Consider the following 13,790-nt stretch of genomic DNA (forward strand, 5'->3'; position numbering starts at 1 on the left):
TTATCCCTTTATGATCTGGACCCTGTTTTTTCGTGATTCATGTTTTTATCGTGCTCTATCATAACTTGCATAATGTGTTTTTAATGTGTGTGTTTTGTGGGTTGTCTTGTCTGGATTCCGCTTCTACGGCTTATGAGTGCTCGTGTGGGCAATGTGCGTGCATGAGTGTGTTTGCCACGTGGGAGTTCCTATTGGTGTGAGTGTGTGAGTTCAACAGATGTAGGCGTTCTTTGCCAGTTGCCTCAGGTTGAGTTTTTTTCCGCCTTCCTCTCTTTCATCTGCAGCCAAAACACCTGCCAGGTGCACTGTCTTAAATGTCTTCAATATACACTCATATACTTTGCCTCTGCCAGCCCCCAGATAAGAAACACAGTCCCACACATGCAGAACATACAAGGAAACTCGCATGCACTCTCACATGCACTCTCACACGGTCTCTCTCGCACTCTCTATCTCTCGCTCTCTCTTTCTCTAGCACGCACGCACACACACACACACACACACACACATATTGTACATTAGCAAGTCAAGTCAGTAAACAAAAAACAACTATACTGAATAAAAATATAAACGCAAAATGTAAAGTGATGGTCAAGATAATCAATCCACCTAACAGGGGTGGCATATCAAGAAGGTGATTAAACGGCATGATCATTACGCAGATGCGTCACGTGTGGGGGACAATAAAAGGCCACTCTAAAATGTCCATTTCTGTCACAGAAACACAGTGCCACAGATGTCTCAAGCTTTGAGGCAGTGTGCAAGTGTCATGATGACTGCAGTAATGTCCACCAGAGCTGTTGCCAGGGAATTCAATGTTAATTTCCCAACCATAAGCTAACTCCAACATTGTTTTAAAGAATTTGGCAGTGGCTCCAACTGGCCTCACAACCGCAGACCACATGTGACCACGCTAGCCCAGGACCTCCACATCTGGCTTCTCCCCCTGCGGGATTGTCTGAGGGGGGTGCTGAGGAGTGTTTCTGTCAGTAATAAAGCCCTTTTGTGGGGAAAAACTCATTCTGGTTGGCAGGGCTTGGCTCCCCATTGAGTGGGCTGGCTTCCCAATCATGTGAAATCCATAGATTAGGGCCTAATGGATGTATCTCAATTGACTTATTTCCTTATATGAACTGTAACACAGAAACTTTGAAATTGTCGCACGTTACATTTATATTTCTGTTCAGTATAACTGACACCAGGCTGCATCCATCCAACTTCTCCCAACTTTTCAAAAATATGATCCCATTCGGCATTCTCTCTGATTCCGCTGCATTGTTTCTCCTCGCGGGGTTAGCTATGTATTTTCTGCCGTTGAGACCCCATACCCTGCTGCCCTGCAAGGAGTCTGTTTTGAAAAAAGGTTTGATTCAGATCAAACCACTCAGAAATCCGAAACGGCGGAGTTTGGCTTCCTCGGCACGGCTCCACAGCTGCCAATCTTTTGAAGGAGTCTCCCCCTCTCACTGTATTCATAGAAGACCAAGTCTCCCCCAACAACAAGACACAGCTTGATAGCGTCTTATTCAGAGACAGGGGTTGGAGGAATAAAATTGCATTTTTGGTTGGTTATGCAATACAGGACTAGCAAAACTAGATAGTTTGAGGCTCGAAGACACACAAATACACATAGAAACAATATGGTTTCCAGATTTTTGTTGTTGTTGTTGATTCAGGGGTGTCCTTGTGTTGCTTGTTTTTGAATTGCTTGCTTTGTATTAGAGGAGTTGAGGAGTAGACCCTCATCTGCCTCCACCTGTCAGTTTGGTGACGAATGTTTGGGTACAACGTCCCACTGTGCTCTTTGATGCAGTGCTGTTTGTGTCCCGACACTCTAGTGTGCCTAAAGAGGCACAGCAGTGTTCCTCCTCTCCTCAGTATTGATTGTGCTTGCTGTGCCTGGGCCCTGTAGAGTTTTACAGTCTAGCACTTAGCCTACATGGGGAACACCCATAGTAAGCTAACCTAGTACAAAATAATTACATTGAAGATGTAAGGCCATATGTAGAATGATTTCGAGGGGACAAGGTCACCCCAGGCCACAAAATGATGTATTGTCGGATCTCTTTTTCCTGCTGTCCAGCAAGTGTTGTGTCTTAACGATTTGATCGTTTGCCCTAACCGTAGTATATTCCACTGTTTTGTTCACATTACAGCAATGCACTTTTTCGGCCTCAACTGGCAACTTCAAGAAACAGAAAACCAACCCGCGTTTGAGAACGGAGAGGTGAAGGCTTTGCCCACTCAACCGAGCATACTGACAGTACTCTCAGCTGACTATGGTAAGGACCTTAGCTAAATCTATTCAGATAGCCCTTTTAACCGAAATATTTAGCATACATTTGGGGAAGGAGCACAACACATTTCTACATTTCTGAGTATGTTTGCAGCCCTAAATTGCACTGGATGCTTGTTTGTTTGTTCATCCAGCTTGCTTATGTGATGCATTTGACTCAGCACAAAAATGGTCCTAAAAGTAGCCTTGCCTATACTGTAGATACCTTCTGAATTGCCCAGACAGCTTTGCCCTACCTAGTCATTATACCGTAACATTAAAACAGTATATTCAGTTAAACGTTAGCCTTCGATGAGTTATTGTTCTCTACCTCACTATTATAAATGTAATTACCAGTAGAGGTCATTTTGTATGCGATGTCTACCACGTGTGCCACCTCCCTTCCCCTTTACAGCAAAAGGCCAGTGACTTAATCGTTGCAACACTGGTCTAGATTTAAAACCTCGTTAGAAGTGCTAATGAAGATAGCAGGAGGATCGTTTTGGGACTGTTTAAAGGCAATCGGTAGCAGGCCATTTTCTCTCTGGAGGCAAACGTGTCTCTGTATGTCTTCATTTTGGTGCCAAGGTAAAGTGACAGGAAAGGTCCTCATGCAAAAAACACCCACACAAACAAAGATGGAAAGCGTTAACAAAGACGTTAACGACCTTCACAAGTATTAATGGAGCACCGAAATCACAAATGGACCACTCTTGGTTTTTATGGTCTTTGTTTTTAAACTGTGAAATAGGAAGCTTAAATAACTACATAGATGGATTCGTACCAAGAATTTTGGATTCATCTTGTCTGTTATAATCTAAACTCCGGAGGGCCATTGTGAGAAAAATGTAAATCATTTTTTATTTTTGTTTAATTTCAATAGTCCTGCTTTAGTTCCACTCATATGTTTATTCTAAGTGGTTTTTGAAATAATTATCAGTCAAACAGATTTGAACATTAATGCTTTGATCATGACATCACTGGACACGGAAGTAGGGTATTTAGCTTTTCATTTGAGAATAAGTCAAATTCCCCCAAAAATCAGCACGTGCTTCGTAGGTGTGGACTAACAGTGAAATGCTTACTTCCAAACAATGCAGCGAGAAAGACAATAGAGAAATAATATAAATGTAAAACCGCCAGTAATAATAAATACACAATGAGTCATGATAACTTGTCTATATATACAAGGGGTACCAGTACCGAGTTGATGTGGAGGGTACAAGTTAACTATTTAGCCGTCTAATGGCTTGGTTTGAGAAGCTGTTGATGGTCCTGTTGGTTGCAGACTTGGTGTATCAGTACCGCTTGTCATGCGGTAGCAGAGAGAACAGTCTATGACTAGGGTGGCTGGAGTCTTTGACAATTTTTGGGCCCTTCCTCTGGCACCGCCTGAAATAGAGGTCCTGGATGGCAGGAAGCTCCGCCCCAGTGATGTACTGGGCCGTATGCACTACCCTCTGTAGCGCCTTCCTGTGGGATGCCAAGAAATGTACATACCAAGCGGTGATGCAGCCACCCAATATGCTCTTAAAGGTGAAGCTGTAGAACTTTTTGAAGATCTGAGGGCCCATGACAAATCTTTTCAGCCTCCTGAGGGGGAAGAGGCCTTGTCGTGCCCTTTTCACGACTGTGTTGATGTGTTTGGACCATGATAGATCCTTAGTGACGTGGAAACCGAGGAATGTGAAGCTCTCGACCAGCTCCACTTCAGCCCTGTTAATGTGAATGGGGTTGTGCTCGGCCCTCCGTTTCCTGTAGTCCACGATCACCTCCTTTGTCTTGCTGACGTTGAGGAAGAGGCTCTTGTCCTGGCACCACACTGCCAGGTCTATGTCCTCCTACCGTAGGCCAGGGATCATCAATTAGATAAAAAAAAATATTGAGCTGCTGGTTAGGGGGCCGTGAACATAATTAGTAATCATTTGTAGACTGCAAATTGACCGCATAATCATTTCAAACCTTGCTTTCATTTGCAATATGACCACATCGTATTATGCATGGGATTACTTGGGAAGAGATTTCCAAAATTAAGGTCACTTGGAGCTGATTTCCTGGTGTTTTTACAGTGTTTTATGTCTAACAAAATACCGAACCCTGTTATAGCCTGTCTCGTTGTCGTTTGTGATCAGGCCTACCGCCGTCGTGTCGTCGGCAAATACATGTTTGATCGTAACTCAGGCGGAGTCATGTTTAAGTGGGTGTCTTTGCAGCTACATAAACCTTTAAAAGCTTCACTTCCCCGTCCTTTTGATGTATTGTTGCAGTACTGTATCAGGTAGTGTATCAGCTATTGCATTTAGATCCTTAACATTAGTGAATCACCAGTACATCAAAAAAAGATTGGAACAGATCGTTCCACCATCTGTTTCCCTTTCTCATAATGGAGCAACCAGCAAGGTTTTATTTGAGTGGGAATAAAGAAGTTTGAATTGTACCAGGAAGTAGAAATATCTGTAACTACTGAAGCTGACTTGTATTTCTATGTTGTTAATGTGATTTTAAGATCTCTTTTAAATATGTCCACAGTTTCCTCCTCCCAGGTTCTCTGGTCAGCTATTCCAGAGGCTGGGGCATAATTATTATTTATTTACCTTTATTTAACTAGGCAAGTCAGTTCAGAAGAAATTCTTAATTTCAATGACAGCCAAGGAACAGTGGGTTAACTGCCTGTTCAGGGGCAGAACAACAGATTTGTACCTTGTCAGCTCGGGGATATGAACTTGCAACCTTTCGGTTACCAGTCCAACACTCTAACCACTAGGCCACTCTGCCGCCGCAATAACTAAAGGCTGCTTCTCCATCAATTTTTTCAATCAAGGTGATATTGAAAATGTTATCATTTTGCCGAAAATGGGTTCACAGAACACAAGAACAGATGTTTGTAAAACTGTAACTGTGGTTTCAGAGAGCTTGCAGAGTATAGGTATAGTTTTCGAATATGGCGATGAACCGGTAAGTGCTCTCTCTTTCTCCCTTCCAGGCAGGAATGGTGCGGCCCATCAGGAAAACAGCTCCGTTGACACCGGGCAAGTGGAGGTGGGCAGGAGGGTCGGTCAGGGAATACCGCCAGGGGTGTTCTGGCGCTCTCGGCTAGCTATGGAACAGCCGCGCTTCCTCAAGTTCAACATCTCTGTTGCGAAGAACGCACTGGTTGGGGTCTACGGGAGGAAGGGTATCCCACCATCTCACACACAGGTAAATGGTACATCTGTTGAGTCGGGTGTAGAAATCTGACTGTATGAATTTTGCAAAATGTCAAACAAATCCACTGCCATGCTTAGAATATTCCTCTTTTCACTTTTATCTTCGAAGTGTCCCAAGACAACGTTTTATTTGTAGAACTGTTCATCAACTGAACGACCAGATTCTAATCCTTGAGCGGATGGTCGGGGGGGGGGGGCAGGACCATAATTACAAATCATTCGTAGAATGCAAATTTACCGCGAGAAGCCCAAACAGATATATTTGACTAAAGCATAATCATTTCAAACCTTGCTTACGTTTGAATACAATCACATCGTATTATGTATGGAAATACTTGGGAACAGATTTACAAAATTAAAATCAATTGGTGCTCATTTCCTGGTATTTTATGTCCAACAATTAATATATATATATATATATTTATGTTTTGTCAGAGTTCCCCAAATGGCTCGCTGGCTGCCAGTTGGGGAAGCCTGACTTAAAGGGTTGTGACCAGGCAGTTGCTATTTTCCACTTCACTCTCGAGTAAAAGCTTTCAACTTCACCTTTTTGACTTTTTCTGACTTGACTTATTGAAGAGGAGCCTCTTTCAGTTGGGCCACTATCAAAAGAAAAAAAAAGTTCAATACAAATTACAACAGGAAAGAAGGGATTACAAGATGAAAGAAGGAAGGAACCCAACAAAATCAAAGACAACAAACAGAGTCCTAAAGAAAGAAGCCTCCTTTTATGTCCAAAGCGATTGCTGTGCAGGAAACTGTCAATGCCTAGACACAGAGTCCACCACCACTGGCTTAGAAAACTGTCTGTTAAATTGCCAGGGAGATAAATCAATGTGTTTACTTAACTGAGCATGAAAGACCCCAATGAGAGATATTGACCGTTGGTTACATTTACAGCCTGAGGAGAGGAACAACTTTAAAGTGCATCACCTACTCCTGAAAAGAAAATAAAAAAAACTCAGTTTGTTATTGAGCGTCTTACTCTGCATGAATTATCAATTGTTTAAAAGTCGTTTTTTTAAGAAATTATCAACACTAGTTTGAATTCCCAAGTACTAGCTAATCATTTTTAACAATATTTGTTAGGGGTACATCAGCTTTAAAATTGCAGATAGATTGTAGCTTCCATCAATGTAATTGTCTGCATAATTTCCAATCCCCCATATATTCTTTGTAAATATATACAGTACCAGTCAAAAGTTTGGACACACCTACTCATTCAAAGTTTTTCTTTATTTTTACTATTTTCTACATTGTAGAATAATAAAGACATCAAAACTATGAAATAACACATATGGAATCATGTAGTAACCAAAAAAGTGTAGATGAGATGGACCGCAGAGTGAAGGAAAGCAGCCAACAAGTGCTCAGCATATGTGGGAACTTCTTCAAGTCTGTTGGAAAAGCATTCCAGGTGAAGCTGGTTGAGAGAATGCCAAGAGTGTGCAAAGCTGTCATTAAGGCAAAGGGTGGCTACTTTGAAGAATCTCAAATATAAAATATATTTTGATTTGGTTTAAGACTTTTGTGGTTACTACATATTTCCATATGTGTTATTTCATAGTTTTGATGTCTTCCTTATTAACAATGTAGAAAATAGTAAATAATAAAGATAAATCATGAATGAGTAGATGAGTCCAAACCTTCAACTGGTACTATATATATAAATATAATTATTATTATTAATTTTTTGTTTAAATACAGTGCCTTACAAAAGTATTTATCCCCCTTGGTGTTTTTACTATTTTGTTGGATTACAACCTGTAATTTAAATGGATTTGTGTCTGTATTTCATGTAAAGGACACACACAAAATAGTTCAAATTGGTGAAGTGAAATTTAAAAAATAACTTTTCATAAAATGTAAATAAAAATTAAAAAAAACGGGAAAGTGGTGCGTGCATATGTATTCATCCCCTTTGCTATGAAGCCCCTAAATAAGATCTGGTGCAACTAATTACCTTCAGAAGTCACATAATTAGTCAAATAAAGTCCACCTGTGTGCAATCTAAGTGAGACATGATCTGTCACATGATCTCAGTAAATATACACCTGTTCTGAAAGGCCCCAGTGTCTGCAACACCACCCAGCAAGCAGAACCATGAAGACCAAGGAGCTCGCCAAACAGGTCATTGACAAAGTTGTGGAGAAGTACAGATCAGGGTTGGGTTATAAAAAAAATATCTGAAACTTGGAACATCCCACGGAGCACAATTAAATCCATTATTTAAAAAAAATTGAAAGAATATTGCACCACAACAAACCTTCCAAAAGAGGGCCGCCCACCAAATCTCACGGACCAGGCAAGGAGGGCATTAATCAGAGAAGCAACAAAGAGACCGAAGATAACCTTGAAGGAGCTGCAAAGTTCCACAGTGGAGTTTGGAGTTTCTGTCCATAGGAACACTTTAAGCCGTACACTCCACAGAGCTGGGCGAGCCAGAAGAGTGGCCAGAAAAAAGCCATTGCCAAAAGGCATGTGGGAGACTCCCCAAACATATGGAAGAAGGTACTCTGGTCAGAAGAAACTAAAATGTTGCTTTTTGGCCATCAAGAAAACGCTATGTCTGGCGCAAACTCAACACCTCCCATTACCCAGAGAAAACCGTCCCCATGGTGGTGGCAATATCATGCTGTGGGGATGTTTTTCATCGGCAGGGACTGGGAAACTGGTCAGAATTGAAGGAATGATGGATGGTATATGGCACAGCTGTCAATATTTGTTGTCCTTAAATGAAGCTGGTACACTTTTTTTATTCATCACAATTTTCTTTAACCAATTTTGGTCTTAAATGCAGGGCCGACAGACAAGTTTCTTACTTTTTCCCCCCTTCTACTTGCCTCTTCCATTTTTGCGGTAATGGAAGTTGGTTGTAATTTTTTGGTAGAGCAGACATTTCCATATATGTTTGTTAGCTGCATGTGTGCCATATCTCCACCAGTCCTATTTATAATATTATTTACAAAGATTACAACTGTTTTAAACGTTTATTTTTCAATTATAGTATATTTGACTTTAACCACAATTTTTGTTGTATTATATGTTCTGTATTTTCTGGTGGATTAAACTGATATTGCAACCAATTTTCTGTATCTTGTTTTAAAAATAGTGATATTTTGGAGATTATTTCCTTTTCAAATAACCAAAAGTGATCTAAATAAAAGGAAAAAGGCCGTTCTTGAACAAGGGTAGGACATTTTTACCAGTCTGCTGGAGAACCAGTTTCGATTTAAGTGTAACTTTTGTATGACCGAAGCCTTTAGTGAGGAGTCTAATGCTTTAATATTTAATAGACACAAAGTCAACCACCACTGCCTTAGAAACGGTCTGTTAAATTGCCAGGGAGAAAAATCGATGTGTTTACTTAACTGAGCGTGAAAGACCACAATGAGAGATATTGACCGTTGGTTGCATTCACAGCCTGAGGAGAGGAACAACTTTAAAGTCACCTACCCCTTAAAAAAATAACAACTAAATGTGTTATTGTTTTACTCTGCATGATTCATCAATTGTATAAAACTAGGTTTGTGAAGAAATGATCAACAATAGTTTGAATTCCCAAGTATTAGCTAATAATTATTTTGTGGTTAATTTGGTAGCCAAGCTAGGCTTGGCTTCTTGTCCATAATTATTTGCTCCTATTGTTAGATTGAGATGAGCCTTTGCCAAGGAATCAATATGTACACACTCATCTGGGAGTAAATTAATATTTGGGTTTTGGACTTTTCTTACTTGGCCCCCTGGCCACCAACACAAAATGGCCTACATCAGCAGGTTCACCATCAACAAAATGGCCTACAACTCTTATCCACCCCTCAGCTCTCTCAAAAGGGTTTAAACCACTGAGTGTTGACTTGGCTCACCCTTGCTTTAATGCTTTATTTCCTATCCGTACTGAGTCAGTTGGAGAGTTGCTTTGTTTTGTGTCCGCTGCATGTCCCATTTCTCATACTAAATCATTTTTTATGTGCCTTTTACTTCTTTCAACACCTTGTGTTTGTGTGACTGAAACACTGTTAACATACAGATTGAAAAGGATCATTCTTCTGGAAAATCTTTACTTTGACTCAATTCAATCATGGATATCTCCTTTAATGTAAAATGATATATTTCTTTTAACAGATATTTTCCCTGTGTGCACCTGGAACTACAAAGAATGTCAAGGCAGATTTTTCTTTCATAATCTTATGTCGAGTGACCAATGAATAAGTCCCAACTGACTTCTCTGGTTCACCTTTCTTCAGTATGACTTTGTGGAGCTGCTGGATGGCAGCAGACTCATCGCCAAAGAGAGGCAGGCTTCCACGGAGCCGGAAGCCAGGTGGCAGATGGAGCACCAGGTCAGCCTTCACCAAGCTGGCTTCATCCAGTACCTGGACTCTGGGGTGTGGCATCTGGCCTTCTACAATGATGGGAAGAGCCCGGAGACAGTATCATACAACACCATCATCCTAGGTAAGGGACCACCTCTGTAAAAATGGGTGAGGAGGGCACTATAGATTTGTGTTAATGTACTTATTGGATGTTATTTTTCCCCAAGTTACTGAGTGAACATTCCTTCTTAGAGAATGACTGAATAGTTGCCACTGGCAGGCCAGATTACCACATACATACACTAATCAAGAATTTAAACTACATCTACATGGGCTGAGTTTTGCGTTGGGGAATTCCGTCAATCCCTTTCTTAAGATATGGAGTTATCGATTACCAATGTCAAAATTGCCTGGATCTTTTGAAACCAGGTTTTGGAACCAAAATTATTTTCCAATCATTTCATACTGAATAGAACCATTATTTTTCTTGTTCCGTTCCACTGTTCCGATCTGCAAAATAAAGTTCTGGACTGGATCAAACCCCCAAAAACAGTCCTTCTGTTCCTTTTTAAGGATATAAAATAGATGTTTTCTTTTATTTAGCTCGACATTAAATTAATTCACCAATCAGTGCAGATAGAGCTGCTTGCTATGGAGCGGGCAAGCTATAATTCTTTAACTACATGCATTGGACTGACAAGTGTAGGGTGCGAGATGTGACAAATTTTGCAGGTGGGGAGAGAGCAAGAGAAGGTGGTGGAGGAGGCTTGACTTGAAACGCTGGGCATCTTGTTATGACAAGCATTATTTGACCAGGGATGTTCTATTGACAAGTGAGGGAATTGAACCATTTTCCCGTCCTCTTAAACATTGAAAATATACAGAGTACTTTTGGGTGTCAGGAAAAATTTATGGCGTAAAAAGTACATCATTTTCTTTCGGAATGTAGTGAAGTAAAAGTAGTCCAAAATATAAATAGTAAAGTACTGATACAGTACAGTACAGATACCTAGTACTTTTAAAGTATTTTGACTTAAGTTCTATACACCACTGGTAATTATATCCATTTTATCACACTTGATACTCCTAATTGGATTTACTTGTGATTGGAAACACGGAAGTGCCCTTAAAGCCTATAACTGGAGTGCACATCACTGCGCTATTGCTCAGATCGCATCTCAGAGTGCATCGTTATATTCCTTCACTCATTCACACACATTGTTCAAAGGTAAACGACCCCGACAGATGAAAATGCACGAGGGCTATTTACTTATCAATGAAATAGGCTAATAAAAACCCTAATGCATGGCTGGTTACTACTGCTGCCATGTTAGGCCAATTCGCTTGTCCCAAATATTGTTTCACTTTCGAGAGAAGCACAACTTTTCTCTCCCGACACTTATCCTGCAACATTTGTGCAATCCAAATAAGCTATCTACATTTGTAATTTTATTTTCAAATGATCTGTCGCTCTGTAAACATGCCTGGGCGAGAAGAAATAATGGCAAGAAGCATGAGCTTAGATCACAAGACGTCGTCAACAATTAAATAATTATATGGACAGACAAAGTAGGTCTACTAAACAACACCAAGTCGAGAGACAAAAACAACCACATCGCCTTTGTCTACAGAAAATAATTAGATTGAACAACAATGACTGGCTACGGATTGTGATTAATACATAATGTTTTGTAGAAGGGGAGACTTGTGCCCTGAGATGAATCAATTCTCTAATTAAAAAATCTCTCCCCAATTTCGGTGGGGCAGGTAGCCTACACACACACACACACTGGAAAAGATGTTCAGCTGGCATGCAGAAACTGGAATATGTTTCTAAATGACAGAGGGCTTTGCATAGGCTCTTTGTTACATTTTTTGTGGGACTGTAATCTACTGCAATCTAAACTGCAATCTAAACGAGCCCCCAGCCTAGAGGGAGATCCCTTTACGAGTGCTGGTCTTTTGAACGAATACAAGATGTTTCAGTGGATATGTCCAATTAACTCAGAGGATTTTCTTGTAAACAGTTCAGAGATTCCGCTGCTGTTGTGGGCATGATCAGTCATTCAAGTAAGATTTTACCAAAGGAGAAAGACAATGTGTCAAGGAATAAAGAAATCCACTGTGCGATTTAAAATGTTCTAAATTTTTCCAACAATTGTTTACAGACAGGTTATTTCACTTATACAGTTGAAGTCGGAAGTTTACATACTGTCGTGGAAATGTCCTGTATTTACCAAACCATGAGAGCAAACCACACCAAGTCAGAGTTATCATAAAGTCCATCTTTAATTATATGAGCTCCATCACAACCCTGTGACTCTCAGATCAATTCAGTGTCTATAAATGAATTCTCTGAGAGTCCTTACACATTGCAACTGAGATCCTTTATAGCAAAGACACACATAGCCAGACAGCATTGGCTATAAATTATCGTTCAGCTTTGTCTCCTAAACTATGTTCTCATCTCGCTCTCAGGACCATAAAACAAATCCTCATATCAACAGGCATATGTCAAATACACCCCTCCTTGACAAGATCACAGAGACACAGTGACTGGCACACAGACATTGTGGAGCCAAGAGATAATTGATTTAAAAGATATGTTTACATATGAAGACAAGCTTGACCCCTCCCCTCTCTGCGGCCCAGGTAACTTACCCCATGACAGAGAACAGATAACTGCAACCGGCCAACAGTATTATTCAAAAATAGACATTTTGATGAGAAGTAACTCACAAGCATATAATGAAAATAAAACATCTTATCTATGTTACCCAACTAATTCTGATTATTCCCCAACAATACACCTTAGCCAAATTCATTTAAAATCCGTTTTTCACAATTCCTCAAATTTAATCCTCGTGAAAATTCCCTGTTTTAGGTCAGTTAGGATCCCCACTTTATTTTTAAGAATGTGAAATGTCAGAATAATAGTAGAGATAATGATTTATTTCAGATTTTATGTCTTTTGTCACATTCCCAGTTGGCCAGATGTTTACATACACTCCATGATGATTTGGTAGTTTTGCCTTTAAATTGTTTAACTTGGGTCAAACGTTTCATGTAGCCTTCCACAAGCTTCCCACAATAAGTTGGGTGAATTTTGGCCCATTCCTCCTGACAGCTGGTGTAACTGAGTCAGGTATGTAGGACTCCTTGTTCGCACATGCTTTTTCAGTTCTGCCCACACATTTTCAATAGGATTGAGGTCAGGGCTTTGTGATGGCCACTCCAATACCTTGACTTTGTTGTCCTTAAGCCATTTTGTCACAACTTTGGAAGTATACTTGTGGTCATTGTCCATTTGGAAGACCCATTTGGACGAAACTTTAACTTCCAGACTGATGTCTTGAGATGTTGCTTCAATATATCCACATAATTTTCCCTACTCATGATGCAATCTATTTTGTGAAGTGCACCAGCCCCTCCTGCAGCAAAGCACCCCCACAACATGATGCTGCCACCCCCGTGCTTCACGGTTGGGATGGTGTTCTTTGTCTTGCAAGCATCCCCCTTTTTTCTCCAAACATAACGAGGGTCATTATGGCCAAACAGTCCTATGTTTGTTTCATCAGACCAGAGGACATTTCTCCAAAAGTATGATATTTTTCCCCATGTGCAGTTGCAAACCGTATTCTGGCTTTTATATGGCGGTTTTGAAGCAGTGGCTTCTTCCTTGCTGAGCGGCCTTTCGGGTTATGTCGATATAGGCCTCGTTTTACTGTGGATATACATACTTTTGTGCCTGTTCCCTCCAGCATCTTCACAAGGTCCTTTGCTGTTGTTCTGGGATTGATGTGCATTTTTCGCACCAAAGTGTATGTTCACCTCTGGGAGACAGAACGCGTCTCCTTCCTGAGCGGTACGACTTGAGCGTGGTCCCATGGTGTTTATACTTGCGTACTATTGTTTGTACAGATGAACGTGGTACCTTCAGGCATTTGGAAATTGCTCCCAAGGATGAACCAGACTTGTGGAGGTCTACAATTT

At 40.6% G+C, this 13,790-nt stretch overlaps 1 protein-coding gene across 3 annotated transcripts in view; it reads left to right on the forward strand.

Moving 5' to 3' along the window:
• LOC135545978 (teneurin-3-like) overlaps window positions 1-13,790 on the forward strand; it is a 162,506-nt gene that overhangs the window by 95,502 nt on the left and 53,214 nt on the right. For all 3 annotated transcript variants that reach the window (XM_064973998.1, XM_064974000.1, XM_064974001.1), the window contains exons 4-6: window positions 2,157-2,282; window positions 5,259-5,473; window positions 9,729-9,939. In XM_064973998.1, the coding sequence (XP_064830070.1) occupies window positions 2,157-2,282; window positions 5,259-5,473; window positions 9,729-9,939 (552 nt within the window). The remainder of the gene's footprint in view (window positions 1-2,156; window positions 2,283-5,258; window positions 5,474-9,728; window positions 9,940-13,790) is intronic.

This window comes from Oncorhynchus masou, chromosome 9, assembly GCF_036934945.1.
Source record: "Oncorhynchus masou masou isolate Uvic2021 chromosome 9, UVic_Omas_1.1, whole genome shotgun sequence".
NCBI classification, from domain to species: Eukaryota; Metazoa; Chordata; class Actinopteri; order Salmoniformes; family Salmonidae; genus Oncorhynchus; species Oncorhynchus masou.